This window comes from Clavelina lepadiformis, chromosome 2 (genome assembly GCF_947623445.1).
Source record: "Clavelina lepadiformis chromosome 2, kaClaLepa1.1, whole genome shotgun sequence".
In the NCBI taxonomy this organism is placed as follows: Eukaryota; Metazoa; Chordata; class Ascidiacea; order Aplousobranchia; family Clavelinidae; genus Clavelina; species Clavelina lepadiformis.
The window spans coordinates 3,276,313-3,292,322 of NC_135241.1; the positions used below are offsets into that span (position 1 = coordinate 3,276,313).

Genomic DNA, 16,010 nt, shown 5'->3' on the forward strand with positions numbered 1-16,010 from the left:
AATCGCTAATTGCTGATTAGTCGCCAGCTAGGCGCAGCTCGTATTGAAGCAATCGCCCGCAGCAGAAAAAATATCTCGCGTTTCTAAAAAAAGAAAAAAAGAAAAAAAGAAAAAAAGACAATAATGACGGAACGCCCACAAGCATTAACTTCTCACGTTTGATGGTGGCGCTAGAGTGGCTAGACTAACAACCGCGCTGTCAGGTTAAAAGGTTTGTAAGTGCTGACAGCAGTGTTGTAATGACTCGAGTCATTGCGTTTGCTGAAGTTGATTCGAGTCTCGTTTTTTGATGACTGGACTTGGCTCGAGTCAAAGTCCAAAATGATTGGGGAGTTATCATGTTATAACGATTGTGACTGCAAAAAGACAACTTTTGGTAATAAAAACGGATATTTTTAAAAAACTTACAACTTTGTCATTGATTTAACTTGATTCAAGTCATAGTAAGCGAATCTACTGGACTCGAGTCACAACTTAATTTGACTCAACTTGATTTGTGCCAGAAAAAAATGGCTTGGTTACAAGGCCGGCTGACAGCTAATTACCATTTGTTGTATTGCGATGTATTTGATTCTGTGCCGTTAATTGGCGTACACCATGCAACCATGACCAGGTTTGGGGAAATTACGTCTAGGGTACCACGTAATCAAGCAAATGTTAATTTAAATTGTTTTATTCGATTTGTAATTGGCCTTAGTGGACTATTGTTCAGAGCTCAAGTTCTTATGACTAGTTATTGGTATATATAGCCTTTTACTCACCACTGAGAATACGAAAGAGAAAATGGTTATGGTCAAGTGATTTTGAATCTATGGCCGGCAAGCTTGCTGAAGCGCATCCAACATTCTGAAGAAAATACCCTCACTTTCGTATTCTGAATGGTGAGCAAAAAGCGCTACTCTTGACTGGAATACTACTCGAGTACCATTTCTGTAATACTTGGGTAGTAATTTCCAAATACTCGGGTGTACTTGATTGTTTTTAAAATACTTGAATGCGTGACCTACTTAGTTGTCAATTTTTATGATTGATTTGTTACTGCATATTAATCTTTCTAAATAGACTCATCTAATTACAGTAATAGCTTAAGTTAAGCTGTAGTTTATGGCGGATCTTATTACCAAACATTTCATTACTCATATAATTAAGTATCGTGCTTAAAAATGTAGCCTAAGGTTTTGTGAAACAGGAAAATGATTACGAATGAATGAAAAGCAAATGATTGAGACATGACAATATCGTAAGTGTCGATACAGTGGCGTATTTAAGATTGTGTGGACGGGGGAAAACTTTTTCAAGCTAGTTCCAAAATGCCAGTGTTCTCCACCTTGCCTAAAATGCTGTGGCGGTCGTGATAGTAAATTGTAATAAGTTATATAATTGGCATTTTAATGTGTGTGTGTTCTCCAGTTAGATGTAATTGAATATTTAGACAGGTGTATTATTCTTTGTTAATCCTGTTATTCAAACAATGAATCCTAAACCGACATACTGACCTAGATATGAGTGTTTTCAAGTAGCATCGCATTTCACAGTGTATAAAGTTAGATGGTACTTGTGGTGAAAAGCTTCGCTGACGTAAAATGACATATCTATGAAATGACATAGTAATGAAATAACGTACGTGTCTTTCGTTGATTGGCTGGTAGGCTATGTTTCGATATAAAAGCTAAGGCTTGGTTCAAACCGTTCTCTTTTCTTCTTCAGTCTCTTCAGCCTTTCTGTTTTGCCCGTTTGGCTTATTCATTATTCAATTGAAGTGATAGCTCGATTCGGATGTGAAATGGTGATGAAATTGTTTCTGATGTGACTACGACTATATTTTGGACAATATAACAATTTAGACTTTATGAATGTTGTGCTGACTTAAAGAAACAATCAGATATACCATACGCAACGGAGTCAAATATAAAATAGTCAAGGAGTTCTAAAAGAAAGACTAAAAGCCTTTGGCTTTAAGCCAACATAAACCAATCCACATCGCCATCCCCACAATGCACAAAGCGCTAGAATTTTGGGTTTATACACCTCATAAAACATTTAAAAACAATGTTAGCACTTACTGTTAATATTAGAAAATCAAAAGCTGGGAAAACCGACAAAATCTCAGCAGAATCGATTGAAATCACTGCATTTCTATCGCATCGCCCTTGGATCTGCTTTTTGTAGAAAACGTAAATTAGCTTAAAATGAGTACTCTTTCCGGTCAATTAGGGCGAGCAAAACAGACACCATCGAAAAGTAAAGCAAATTCCTGTTAATATTAGCAAATAAAAAGTGGGAATGCCGAGTTAGATTTCTCAGTGGAACCGATTGAAGTTTTTGGCTGAACCACTGCATTTTTTTTCACTTGTTAAGTGTTGTTAGTTCCCGTTAGTTACACATTTGTTTTAAATGTAAAATTTAATCTTTTTTGTTTTGTTTAACAATTTTATGCTTAACGTTACTTCAACGTAATTCTTGCTTGACCATCTCGTTTGGCAGCTGAATGACTCATGTTGTTTTAGGTTCTATGGTCTTACTAGGATTTTGCCAGGATGACCAAAAATCATAGAAATCTACCAGGTTCTATGGAGAGACTTTGAGAATGACAGGCAGTGCCAATGCGAATGCAGTGAGTCAAAAATAGCTTTCGGCATTTCTTTCAGTTGCAAGCTTCATGTGTTCCGTCCCGTTGTGAACTACATATCAAGGTCTCGGCAATAGGCTAATAGCTTGCTAAGTGAAATTCACAAATCACGACTCGAATGAATGAAACGCCGTAATCAATCATGGTCCTGATGGTCAATCAACAGCAGTTTTACATTTTTATTTTTGTTTGGTGCCGAGTTGTATCTATAACAGCAAGTTCAGGTTTGTAGGAGTTGGTTACCCTATGCTTTCTGAATTATAGTTACCTGTCAGATTCTCATGGCCTTAATCAGTTTGACTTAAATAATGTGATTTATATCTTACAGGTCTGTTCCTGTGTTACAGTATTAGTCCAATATCAGTTAATGGTTCTCACCCACGGATTATAGAAAAAGTTATAGGTTTAATATGTTACACCGTACATTCTTTTATAACACATATTTTGCTTCATGTTGCATCCTTTATTTTCGCAATTAACTGTGTGGACCAAAAATTACTTTGCTAACCGTTATAGCACTATAAAAAAACAAGCCCACGGGAAATTAATGAGCAGGAAAAATTGAAAAAGCTCCAAGGTTTTAAACATACAACATGGCAATAGTAGAACCGTGCTATAAGATTGTGATGTAGAAAATGAGTTACTTCGAACTTTACTGGGCAAAACTTGTGCTGGTAGTATGTACTTTGTTTTAACAACCTAATAATCTGTACGTGGAAGTTAATTTTACCTTGTCTGTCCACACAAAAACGATAGACATCCCAGCACAAAAACATTCTAATTACTGCAACAAAAGGTGACCATAAAGGCAATAAGTTAAAAGCTACTGTAAAAGGCCGTGATAACTTATATTTGCTTTGGGCCAAGATTGAGATTACTTAAACTAAATGATGGAGTTTTACTTACCATTCCCTGCAATTGCACTCACCTGAAATTTAGATACATACTCAGTTAAAAAATCTTTTTTTGAAAACAGTTAATAATCAGATTTTTGAGACAGAAAGTACAGTATAATTCAACCAGTTCAGGAGTAGCAAATTATTATGCCCATGGTTACCACTGCCCACTACCATTATTTTGATGTTATCTGTGGCGAGGCTTTTAGTATAGAACTAACATATATATTCTTGTAAAAGTTTTGCTCCAGGTCTAATCTGCATTTTCAAACAAACAATTTACTGCAAATAACTACATTGTAAGCATTTTAAGTTTTGTTACATTTAGATTGTGAAAAGTGTCTTGGAAAAACGATTCATGCCCGCCAGAGAGTTTGTTGCGAGATGAAGGATATTTTGGAAAAAGTGGAAAATGACGTTTCTAAACAACCCGCAGCTGATTTAAGCAAGTCAAGTCCTAATGAGGATCAAAACGATCCACCTGGTTTATCACTTTTATCGTTTGGGTAAATGTCACCAGCCGAAAAGACTTCTGTGCATAATATTTGTTAAAGTTTTGCTTCCGATTAATTGACCAGTTCCTGGAACTCTTCTTTTTCTAGGATTGGTGCAACTATTTGTGTCATCATTGGAGTTTTGATGCTTTGTCTTGGCTGTGGAGTTGCCCTTTACTACTGCTATAATGGTGAAAAGCAGTACAGCTATACTTCACCGGTCATTACTCGAAGACAATCAGGTTGGCTTTTTCATGGTATTGATATTTGTGCGACAGTTAATTGCTGTAACAGTGGAGGTGCTATAACAACAATATTTTTGAAGGAAGGAGTACTCTTGTGTCAGTTCCTATTCATTCAGAGCGTGGGAGATCACTTTTAAATATAACCATAACACATAACGAAGAATCAACTACTCGGCTTGAAGATCAAAATCCACCTAAATATGAAGATATTTCTAAAACATCATTGCCAGTTCAAAAAAGCCTGCATGGTTGTTCCAATGATCTTCCATCCTACTATGACGCAACGAAGTTGTAACTTGTAATTGACTCGTTAGACGGGTGGTTCAAGCACTGGCCTTGTGAAAATGCGGCTCAGGTTCTCTGTTCGATACCCAGTGGACAGTTCTAAATTCAGGCAATACTATAAAAACTATAATACTAACTGGAGCTTGAAGGATGAGGAATCATCTTCTGGTTAAGTCGTGCAAAGACTTTGCTCAATCTGAGGATAAACATTATCATACCATGCCAATTTTTCCAGCAAATGGAAATTTTGTTTAGTTTCACGTAAAGGCCATCTGTAGACCAGGCCAATGTTTTCACAAATTCATTGTTGCTAGTGTGATGAGGAAAAAATGCAAAGCTCATTTTTCAAATCGTAAATAATTGCTTTTGTTGTATACATTGATGCTGTAAATGAGTGTTCATTGTTTTGTGTGCAGTGAGTTTTATAACATGCATGTTTTATTATCGAAATTTTGTTTTGCAGTAACTCAAAATTGCAGTTTACCTGAATGCTGTGCCCTTCAATTCCTGGAGAGCTTTTTTCTAAAAATATTTTTGTGCTATACCATTTGTTTTTGTTTAACCTAAGCTGTGTTCACGTATTAGGCTGCCACTGTCTACTTATCGTGCGCTTTCGCTAAGAAAAACTTTTTCATTGAACGGCAAGTGGTTTTCACAGGTCAGTGTGGATTCCGGGAATGGTGTCAGAACATTTGAAGTTTTGACTTTTCCAAGAAGACCCAAGTTTTGAAGTTTCAGTGCGGCAATTCACGGTTTGAAAACATGGTTATTAGAAAATGATGACATGGCCAAACAATTTTCTGATATACTACTAGCTTCACATTCGCATCTGAATTAGCAAAACTAGAGTATGAAGTCATGCATCGCGAAAACGTACTGCAACAAATTTAGGAACAATGTTAACCAATTTATTAAAAATAATTGGCCCACCAGTATTAAACCATGTCAAAGTATAGCCTACTCAAATGTCTATAGAATACAAGTGCCACATTTTCAGGTGCCGGAGTTTTGTAGAGCCTGCCATTTCCTATACTATTGTATATATTACATTTCGTGTTTGAGCAGCGTTTAGGCAGCATTGCACTCAAGGAAAAGTTTACAAAGCGATATCTTTGCCACAATTCATGTTCGCCGTTATGGATGGATGTCATAAGCTTTCTCTTGCATTTAGGAGGCGTCAAAGACCTAAAATTACGATTTTGTTGGACGTCCTACGTAGGGCTTTAAAAAACATGTTTAAATCAGAAGGAAGCATGGTTGGTGTTGTTTTCTATCTGGGAATTACCCTAGCGGTCGGCGTCCTTCAATGTACCAGGTCGCGTGCAGAATTTGGCAAAAAATTAGCATGAAGTAGTTAAAATTGTTTTTTTTAGGCCAAAAATTCTGGTGTTTATTTTGCGCCTCTGTTTAAAAAAGTTGGAATCATGGTTTTTTGATGGCATTTTATGGAATGGTAGTCCAAAGCATACTAAATTGACATGCAGAATTTCAGAGCCTCATGTAGGATTTTTCGAGTAATCGGTCTTTTAGAAAATTCACTGTATAATAAAACAAAGATTTTATGGCATCTTTCTAATGTTTGACGCTATCTTTACGCGGTGCGGTAATCTGTGAGCTTTCCTGCCCAGGTTAAACCCTTGACCAACCTTTCCCGTTTTGCTTTCAAACACGGTAGTGGTAACATTTATAAAAAAACTCGCTCAAAACAGGCTTGGACGCCGCAATTCCAAACCTAAAACTTAATTTCTCGTGTTCGGAAATGTAGCGCGAAAACGGTGGAATCCAATTTGAAACCTATCTGAACAGACAAGCAACTGTCATACAATAACTTGTACGGAAGAGGAAGTATGCATTTTATCATAACTTAATAAAGCGCTCCGTCGTGAGTCATATCCACTGATTCACGGAGAACAATTTCAAAACATCAATTGTTTTGTCAAGCAGAAAAGGGGGGAAGACATTAAATAATGCAATCTATGAATTGACTGAACTAGGCACATAGACTTGACATGTGGAAGCCTGACTAAGGTACTGTAGCTTTCAAAGAAAATAAAGGTGTCACTTTCCTTTTGATCACACATTTTTCTTTTTATAATCAAATGCTAAACATAATAGGGGACTGACCTTTATCCAAGCAAATACACGTATCTTTCTGCCAAATACTGACACATCATTTTCGGTAATTATTTTAATATTATTGCATAGCACTCTTCACTTTTATACATTTGAACATGCCAAACACGAAACTGAGCCCCAATACATCCTCTATTGTATTTCCAAACTATATATGCTTATAAGAAACTAACTCATAAGCTATTTCACCGCAAGTCGTGACAAATAGTGGTAAAAATTCACCAATGTATTTTACATCCCTAAAATAAAATGGATACAAACCTCTGACAAGCCATAGGCACCCTTCTATTTCTCACTGAAGTATGGTTTCCCATGTGATATCATCGATGAGCAGGCTTCCTTTTCGTATAACCATATAGATGGTATATTTAAATACGTAAACTACAGTCTTTCCACGTTTTGGTCACTCATCTTACGATTTCCAGTGCAAAGAAATGTGCATTTAAGGGTATACAACGTATTTAATCGCAATCAAAATGGAATGTTATTAAACTTTGATATAATAGGCTGCAATTCCAAATATCATCCAAACTCCAGATGATGAGCAAATTGTACGCAAGCATCCAAATTTATTACTTTCTATGAGAGAACATATGATTAGTAGTAAAAGTTAACATGTGATACATACTGCAATTGATTTTTCAGACACTGCTTGCCAAGATTGAGCTTAATGAATCATCAATTTCTATTTCTCTCAGAACCCAGAAATACCTAAGTTGTTGTTGAGCTTAGCACGCATTGTTGCATAATGATCAGTCGCCTATTGAGGTCTGCTTTGCAGGAAGGTGTTATTCCTGAGCATTGTTATGAGATTCAGTCATCAATATTGCTGAGAGTTTAGGATTGAGAAGTGGTTTGTTTGATTGGATTGCTTGGATTTGATTGATTGATTGATTGACTGATTGATTGGTACATGGCAGAAGACTATGGTGCCACAAATTTGCAGTTGATTCTAATATTACAAAAATGACAAAACAAGTTTAGAAAAGTCGTATTTACAATAATATTGACAAATGCATTTAACTGTAAATCCATGCTTATCAATATGGCAAAAATTGCAATTTTTCATACATAAGTTTCATTTGCTTATTGCTTAAAAAACCACAGAATCGCATACATTATGAAAGCATATATTTCAAACTTCAATATTATAAGAAACCCATACATTTTGGAAAATGTATGACTCTTTGTTTAATAATTTTGTCTGCAGTAGTATTTCATACACAAGTCTAAATTCTTCAGAAGTGGCAAAAATAACTACAACACAGTACTTTTCTGTTCAAGACTATTCTCAAAGACAGACATCGCAGTATGTAGTACACTTTCAAGGTGAGCGTGCATTTGCATCAGGAGAGCCACTAGCGCTACGGTAACTTCCGCTATTAGGTGTAACGGAACGGCTATGTTGGTCATCTGATTGTTTTTCTTCCCTAGATCTTGAACGAACAGATTTCTTTTGGGGACTTCTTGAACCACTTCTGGAACGTGATCTACCATTTCGGTCAACTGGTGACCCATTTTCTCTGCTTGTGCTTCTTCCGTAGCGTTTATTGCTATTATGATCCATACTCCGGCTTCGACTACGAGAATATGATCTACTGCGACCTCTTGGAGATCGAGATCTTGATTTGCTGGGCCTTGGTAGATCAGCAGTAACTTTAATCCGTCTTCCATTAATTTCTTTTCCATCAAGCTTCTCAACGGCAAGTTTAACTTCACTACGAGAAGCCAATTCCACAACTCCTTCATTTTTGCGATAATGATGTGCATCCGCATAAATAACTTCCCCGTAGGAGCGCACCATATCTTTAAGATCTTGCCATCCAACACGACTGGAGAGATTTTCAACAATAATTCTGTAACCATCGTCACTGGGGCGACCAAAATAGCCACCCGTTCCACTGCTGCTGCGGCTGGATCGATGGTTGCGCGATGATCGAGGTGGTGCAGGGGGTACATAATCAGAAACAAATGCTCCACCAGCCCCACGAGGTATCCCTCTTGCCATTTCAAGTAAAACCCTTTCACCACAGAGATCACGTCCATTTAATTCATGTATCGCATCTTCAGCATCCCTATAATCTTCAAATTCCACAAACCCAAAGCCATTTTTCAACATTATATCATGGATTTTCCCAAACCCTCGAAAAAATCTGTCCACATCGCTTTCTCGAGCCCGGTGACTAAGGCGCCCAACATATATGCGAGGTCGTGAGTGTGACATACTTTTTATATTACCTTTATCACTCCTGCTTTTGCCAAAAATTGATGTGAAATTAGGCCGGATATGTTCTTCCTTGTTGTCAACTTCGAAAGCAAAATGGGCCAGAAAAAGCAGTTTTTAAAAATTTAATTTATGGATATTAGCTAATGTATGTGGAAACTGCAAAGAAAACATAAAATAGAATTGGTAGACTACATACTGGTACATAGCATACCAAGTATCATTGCTGATAGGTAGGCAATGGGCAGTGGACAAAGACTATACAGCCTATTGACCCGGAATAAAAAAATGGGACATACATGCACGAAACTTAACATGCAAGCTAATCCATTGCTTTTTCACACCAATAACCAATTTATAAAAAACAAGAAACAGGGAAAGTTTAGTTGTGTAAACATTGATTTATAATAAACAACAAATTTAGTGTCTACGACACACAATCCAGACCGCAAAGTATGGAAAGAGCACACTCAAGAATTTTTGGCCGAAAAGGTAGTGCACACTGGGAGAAGACCTATCTCTCCGAAAAAAAGGAGACACTACTTTTCTCTGTTTTATATTATAAAAGGCCAAATCTTGCTTATCACAAAGCCGGATGTGCTGCCGCAGTGTATACTAGCTGTTTCCTTGTATACCTGCAAACTGGAATTTTGCTTCTGTGCCCCAAGATCTCAGTAAAAACTGCCATACTCACAAGTTTAGCGAACCATCAGGCTAAACCTGTTATTTGCCGGTATAATTGGTGTCATACCTTCCAGTTTAGCACTTGATATTGTCTTTAAGTTAAATAACTTTGAATATAGCCTATGAATGTTAGACAGTGTAAAGATAACTTTGTATCACAATTTTTCTCTTCATAGAAAAGAGCATACCAAACAATCGATACTAGTCAAACTAGTTGGTATTGTAAACGAAATTTGTCTACAAAGATAGGGCAGTAGACGGTGTAGCCTTGAACTGACATGTTGACAGTTCTAAGGCAAGGCATTACCGTGGCCTGTCAAACGTTGTAAAACGGTAAATAATAACTTCATCTTCACTAATAACACTCGTTTTCCTTTTCCAGCCAATTAGGCCTTGTGCAGCAAGCGCTTGGCGTGTCCCACTTTCCGACTTTTAATTACTGAAAATATTACAAGACGTATGAGCTTGGGGGTGTCCTTTAGTTTTGTTCACCAAGAGCGAAATTAAATAAATATTACATCATAAGTTTTCTATATTTCCTTATAACTCTATCCCATACAGGTCCAAAGGTTTGCGTTTTACATCATCACTCATCATAAACCTGCACCCCTACCGTACCGCCGTACTTTAGCCTAACCTAGTTCAACAAACGCTCGTCATAAGGCGATTTGCGTCCATGGAGTGCGGTTGTTTCGTTTCCACATTTTTCTAGACTCACAGCAGCCGTTATCACGTGATGTAAAGCGCGAATTCATCCATTGTTACTTGTTAGAAGCGCAAGAAAGAGAGAATTTATTTCACCAATCAGATAAATAAATAAACAACTCAGCTTAACAGAAAGTAACAGTTGCTTGGGCTGGCCTAACTGTTTATTCGAAAAACTCTTGCGAAAGGTGGTGATATTAGCCTACTCAGAGGACTTATGGCCCACTGGACTACTACCATATCATAAAGTTGTTTTTTACGTCATTACATGTTTTCACGTCATACTGGCCCAATGGGCCCCCTTAAATTAGCTGGTGTTTGAGGGTGAGAGTATGGCTTTGAGAGGGTTAGACTAGTGATTAGCCGGACTGCAGAGTGTGGCAGTTTTTGCCAGTTTTCTTTTAACGTTTATTTAACTTAATACTATCTCTATTATCAGCCTTTAATTATCACATTGCATCAGTGTCCAAATTTAACTGTAACAATTATTTTTTTGGTTTATTTTTTATTGTTATTTGCACGTTGGGTTTAGTGGCCGTGGTAACCACTGATTGTCTTTATCTTGTATTAACATCATTTTTGCACGTTTTAAGCCCATGGCCTTTGCTGCTTATCCTAGTCACTGTCTGCTGGCTAAACTGTGATGTTTTTACATTGTAATGGTTAATATTTTGTTTTTCGTTCCCTCAGTGATGGTGAAAATAAATAAATAAATATTTTCTGAGCCTTTATGTCAGTTAACTGCTAAGTCTGCTTGAGATACATACAGTGGTATAGTCTTTTCTTTCAAAAATATGCCTTGTTTCCCTGGGATGCTACAAGCCCCAGTCAAGGGATTTTTAAGGCCAGGTGTTTGGATGCCTTGCGCACGAGACTTTCATCAGCATGTAGAAAGGTGAGAAAATTTCCCAGCTGGTCCTATATTTTAGTGTTCAATGTGCAGTAAAATACGAACAGCTGTGTATGTTGAAATCATGAATTTTGAAATGCCAGACGCCTTTGCAGTTGGATTGAAAACTGTCTGACTAACATGAATTAGGTTGAGTTACAAAATAATTTAGTTAGGTATGGTGTAGTCTTTAGCTTAATCTTTAAAACAGTGTTGTTGCAGTTGCATTATGTGAAAAGAGGGAATTTCTGTGGTTATAACTGCATGATTACGTTCAATATTTTTTTGGAGATAGCTGTATTTCAGAAATGAATGGCCTGCTGTGAAACATTGGTTTATATATATATATATATATATTTGCCAAAACGAACATACATATACATTTGTTATTTTTCTTGGTTAAATACAAGTGATATTGGTATGCTTTTTTAACAATGACTTTGCCAGTTTTCTTCTCATTTTTACCTCACCATTCTTTTTTCTTATGCCCCCATATATATTTTTTTTGTTTTCATTGATGGCCAAACGGGAACTTTTGGTTAAACAAAACATTTCCTCTCTAACATTATGTAGTTCTTTTGACATATAAAGTATGCATATTTATAAGTTATTTAGCTTACATGTAAAATATCTATAAGTTAGCTTACATATATGATATATATATATAATATTTTTATATTTTTGTCATATATATACATATGCTAAAAACATTTATTAATTTATGTAGTTGGAAGATAGATGATGATCCAACTCATTGTTTAGAAGAAATTCTTATTGCTACTGAAAATTTAAATGAAGTTGAACATCCAACTGAGTTTTATGTTAATAAGGTGCACAATATGCATTATTTGACTTACTAGTAGTTTAGAATGTAAACAGTTATATATATATATATATATGTGGTATATATGTATATTTTTTAGTTTATACTTTTTTCAGATTTTGTGGCAAAGTATTAGTTCTTTTCATAGTTATAAAACTTCATTTAATAAAACCAGTGTTAGAGCCAACTGTAGCACTGGATATTTTCGAGTAACAGAGCAGCAGTATTTTGACAAATAAATGAGTAGTGTAACAAAGCACGAGTTTAAGGAGCACAAGAGTTACATGTAATATTGGTAACAACACCTGGCAATGTGACTGCTTTTATGCCTTCAACTATCATATCGATGATATAACTTTGTTTACTGATTATTGCTGTAGATGCAGGCATGCTTCATTTTCTGACTTGTTTGTTGGCACATCAATTTAACGATAGTATTAGTAAAAACATAACAAAGTAAAATCAGTAGCACCTGCAATTTTTGTAGAAAATGAATGACATAGTAAGACATGAAGTATTAGTCTTAATTTTTGTATAAAGTGTCTGTAGTAGGCTACAGTTTTTTTTTATTATCTAGAAGCTTTTAAAATCATTAAGTCTTCTTTTTCATTTTTCACTTAACGATTCTTTTAAAAATTCTTGGAATAAAAAATGAAATTGTAACAAAATTGTTCACTTAAAGACTCCACTTTTCTAAGTAAATAAAATATGATTTGTAGAAATTATATATACGCTCACACGACGTGATTATGCAATAATACACAAGCCATTAAGCCTTCATGCAAGATTGCTATTAGACCATTCTCATGTTCTTCATAAGTCAGACCCAATATATCTGGTAGACGTTTCGCACAAAAAAATGTGACTTACACCCGATTGCGATAATTTTAAAACCTTAACGCCTGCTGTTGAGTGTATGAATAGCAAGTACATTTATGCAAGTAGCTGAGTATTCGCAATACAGTGAGACCTCGTTAATCCGTACCCCGATGAACCGGAATCCCCGATATCCGACACAAAACTGCCGGGAACGGATATCTTCCTATGCATTTTACCCCTTTAATCCGGAAACCCCGCTGTCCGACTCCGACACAAAAGTTTTGGAATAAATGTGCTAAATCAATAGCAATAAAATCCGATAAACCGGATTATTAACAGTTAAGCGAAAATGATTCACGATTGTCCTAATACAGTATGTAGTTAGTTGACAAAACAATAGCCGATTATCCGATTATCTACGCATAATAACGTTGCGGTCTTTATTGATTCAAAAGTACAGTACTGTACAGCATTGCGCTTTGTAAAAAAATTTAGCTGTGCTAATCAGTATGCTCAACATAGGAACAAACAACGCTTCCGCGGTTGCAAAAAAATACGTACAGTACATCGGTTGAGTGCGGCAATCTATTGAAGACATACTGCTGCAACTCAATCGTGCTATCAGCTTTTGATATTGCATTGCGCAAAGATTAGAAACAGGTCAAAGAAAGTTCAAGACTGCTGATCCTGCCGGAATGCTTCGCCATGCAAGAGCGGTTGTCAAACCGATTTGCGGCCGCATGTTCGTCACTTCTGACTTAGAGCATTCGTCTTTAATACGGTGGTTCTGGGGTTCGACACTGGGTCGGATCATACAAAAAATATAATTTTGTTTTAGTTGCTGTCCAGCCAGAAACTCGGTACTTAGAATTGGAGTAAGGTGCATACTGCGTTTTTAACACGGTACTGCATTTGCAAGATTGATTGATTTTTTACTTTCCAATAATCCGGATACCCCGCTAAACCGACATTTTTTGACGAAACGAAGTGGTCCGGATTAACGAGGTCTCACTGTACTCATATTTGTGGCACGCTGATTGATAAGTGACCTTGGAGATATCCAGATTGTGTTTGTTCTTACTCTTGATGCAATTAGTTCCCCATAATCTATCACTGGTTAACACTTATAGTATAAATGCTAATGTATCTGCATACTAAAGAACAAATAAAGTATATTTTGCTGTTTTAGGTTAGATATGATGATAGTTGGGTGCAAATTTTTTGTTACACCCCTGCTGGTTGGCTTGATGTTATGGAAATAGATTTATGCAAATACGGAGAAAATATGTCATTAGCAAAGGTAAAATTATGACCGTTCTTTCATCATCTCATGTTAGAAATATGAACTTTTATAGTTTATCAAATGGCATTGTTGGCAGTTAATTTTTTGCTACATGATGTTTTACAATTTTATCTTAGGTGGTATCGTTTTCTACTGGCCTGCTTCCTGCATGGTTACCATTTGGATTCCTCTGTGACATGGTATGTGTAGCCGTTTTAGATACCTTGAGATCAACTGTGTCTTTATAGCTTTGGTATTAAGCATTCTAATGTCGTGCCAATTTGTTCCGGCTGCCGAATTTGTCTTTGTGACGTAAAAATGTCGCATGAACCAGCGCAAAGTTTTCGATCGAAAACCTTGTATTCCTGATGAGTTTGTATGTATTGTTTTTTTGTTTGTAAGTTAAGTTGGCAACCTTGTAAGTTTTCTCTAAACCGAAGGGCAATATCCAAGGTTTTCAAAAAAATTACACTAAATCATGCCTAACCTCTACATCACAACGCCCGGAACAAATTTGGCAGTCGGAACAAATTGGGCATGACACCGGCAACCTGTTATATGCACAGGCACTTTGTTGGTGCCCATTCAGAGATAATGGCAGCAATGAGATGAGATGTCAATCCCTACGTGAAGTTTTGCCCTTTAATGTGCAAGTTTTGGACAATAGAGAGGATGAAAGACTTTTGCCAAAAGCAACTAATCAACGCGGTCGCTCTTCAAAGTATAGAGAAGAAACAAGGAAGAACAAATGAAAATTACCCAAAAATTGTTTCACAGTTGTTATTGATATTTGCATTTGTTATTGATATATAGCATTCGTGTTTTACACGAATGCTTTGTGTAAAACACGTCATCGGCATTGCATATGATACCATCATGTTGGTTTAATGAACTAGCACAGTTTTCTTTAGTGTCATTTGAAAGAATGGTTAGCAAGTGATTGTATAAATCTTGTGAAACAAACATGATAATGTTGATACATACCTTACAGACTTCAACACACTTCAGACTTCAACGTCCAAAGCAATTTTTTTTATTTCTTTTAATTTTTCTTCCTGTCACATAAAATTTCTTGATCATGTCTGAATTCTCTGTTTGTATGTATAACTATCGCTGCAAGTTGTTTATGGTGGAGTGTCAGTGTTAAACTTCCTGATGGATATCAGGCAACTGCACAGAGACAGATACCTGTGATCTGTAGGTTTTGCTGTTCAGGAATCTAAAGCTTGTTTTCTTTGACTTTTTCACTCATTATTTCTATTTGGTGTGAACGGTTTGTTACTATTGTCATGTTTGCAATATGTAATTTGAAAGCATTTAAATTTTTGTTTTATTTTTGTATTTCATTGCTTCAAAGCTATATGTTTCCTTGAAAAAAATGTCTTTTTAATAAGTATTCCAGTCCTCCTATACCAGTTATAAATTGTATACACAATGTTTCACATTCCGACTTATGGTTCATGACTTTTCATGTGTAACAAAGTATTAGTTTTGATGTGGCAATTTTGCTTGCGCTCGGAAGAATTTTTACCACTTTCGCATTCGTTATGCTGTTATTTCTACATATACATTCTTCATGAGAATTAAAGCATTTCTTTCTCAGTTGTATTTTTCTATTTATACTAAATTTATACTTTTGTGAAAACAGGGTGAATGGTACGTTGTTATTTCTACTAACCACTGCAGTTTTATTAAAAGGCAATTCTTTATTTTGTGCATTATTGTTATTTTTTCAAATATCTTGCATTACAGTACTTACAACATCCATCACATGTGTTATCTAAAGCAGGCAATTATGTGAAAAAGATTTAGAGTACTACTTAGTAATGGACCAAAATGTCCACTAGCACACCACAGGAAAACCCTCGAAATGTTCTGGTGTCAGAATTGCGATTTCGACTA

At 36.1% G+C, this 16,010-nt stretch overlaps 2 protein-coding genes, 1 long non-coding RNA gene and 1 pseudogene across 3 annotated transcripts; 2 read left to right on the top strand and 2 right to left on the bottom strand.

The window, feature by feature from the left end:
* Nucleotides 1-2,527: 2,527 nt before the first annotated feature.
* On the top strand, nt 2,528-5,188 carry LOC143447053 (uncharacterized). Its single transcript, XM_076946976.1, has 4 exons — nt 2,528-2,853; nt 3,854-4,031; nt 4,128-4,261; nt 4,345-5,188. Exons 1-4 carry the CDS (start codon nt 2,772-2,774, stop codon nt 4,557-4,559), a joined length of 609 nt encoding a protein of 202 aa, XP_076803091.1. The 5' UTR covers nt 2,528-2,771; the 3' UTR covers nt 4,560-5,188.
* Nucleotides 5,189-6,722: 1,534 nt separating this feature from the next.
* On the bottom strand, nt 6,723-9,395 carry LOC143446422 (uncharacterized). The gene is made up of 2 exons (XR_013113931.1): nt 8,921-9,395; nt 6,723-7,634 (listed from the first exon to the last, which is right to left on the bottom strand). It is a non-coding gene; the product is annotated as an uncharacterized LOC143446422 (long non-coding RNA).
* Nucleotides 7,662-8,922, bottom strand: LOC143446421 (serine/arginine-rich splicing factor 5 pseudogene; annotated as a pseudogene).
* A 1,062-nt stretch (nt 9,396-10,457) lies between the features above and the next one.
* LOC143446401 (uncharacterized) lies at nt 10,458-15,873 on the top strand. The gene is made up of 5 exons (XM_076946019.1): nt 10,458-11,190; nt 11,912-12,014; nt 14,016-14,126; nt 14,246-14,308; nt 14,675-15,873. Exons 1-5 carry the CDS (start codon nt 11,090-11,092, stop codon nt 14,858-14,860), a joined length of 564 nt encoding a protein of 187 aa, XP_076802134.1. The 5' UTR covers nt 10,458-11,089; the 3' UTR covers nt 14,861-15,873.
* The last annotated feature ends 137 nt before the right edge of the window (nt 15,874-16,010 follow it).

Excerpts from the sequence above, each read along its gene's own strand:
- LOC143447053 (XM_076946976.1), top strand. The coding sequence starts at position 2,772 with ATGGTCCTGATGGTCAATCAACAGCAGTTTTACATTTTTATTTTTGTT. Across the intron at positions 4,032-4,127 it reads TTATCACTTTTATCGTTTGG|GATTGGTGCAACTATTTGTG; the intron begins GTAAATGTCACC and ends TTCTTTTTCTAG. Across the intron at positions 4,262-4,344 it reads CATTACTCGAAGACAATCAG|GAAGGAGTACTCTTGTGTCA; the intron begins GTTGGCTTTTTC and ends ATATTTTTGAAG.
- LOC143446401 (XM_076946019.1), top strand. The coding sequence starts at position 11,090 with ATGCCTTGTTTCCCTGGGATGCTACAAGCCCCAGTCAAGGGATTTTTA. Across the intron at positions 12,015-14,015 it reads CTGAGTTTTATGTTAATAAG|GTTAGATATGATGATAGTTG; the intron begins GTGCACAATATG and ends TTGCTGTTTTAG. Across the intron at positions 14,309-14,674 it reads TTGGATTCCTCTGTGACATG|GCACTTTGTTGGTGCCCATT; the intron begins GTATGTGTAGCC and ends TTATATGCACAG.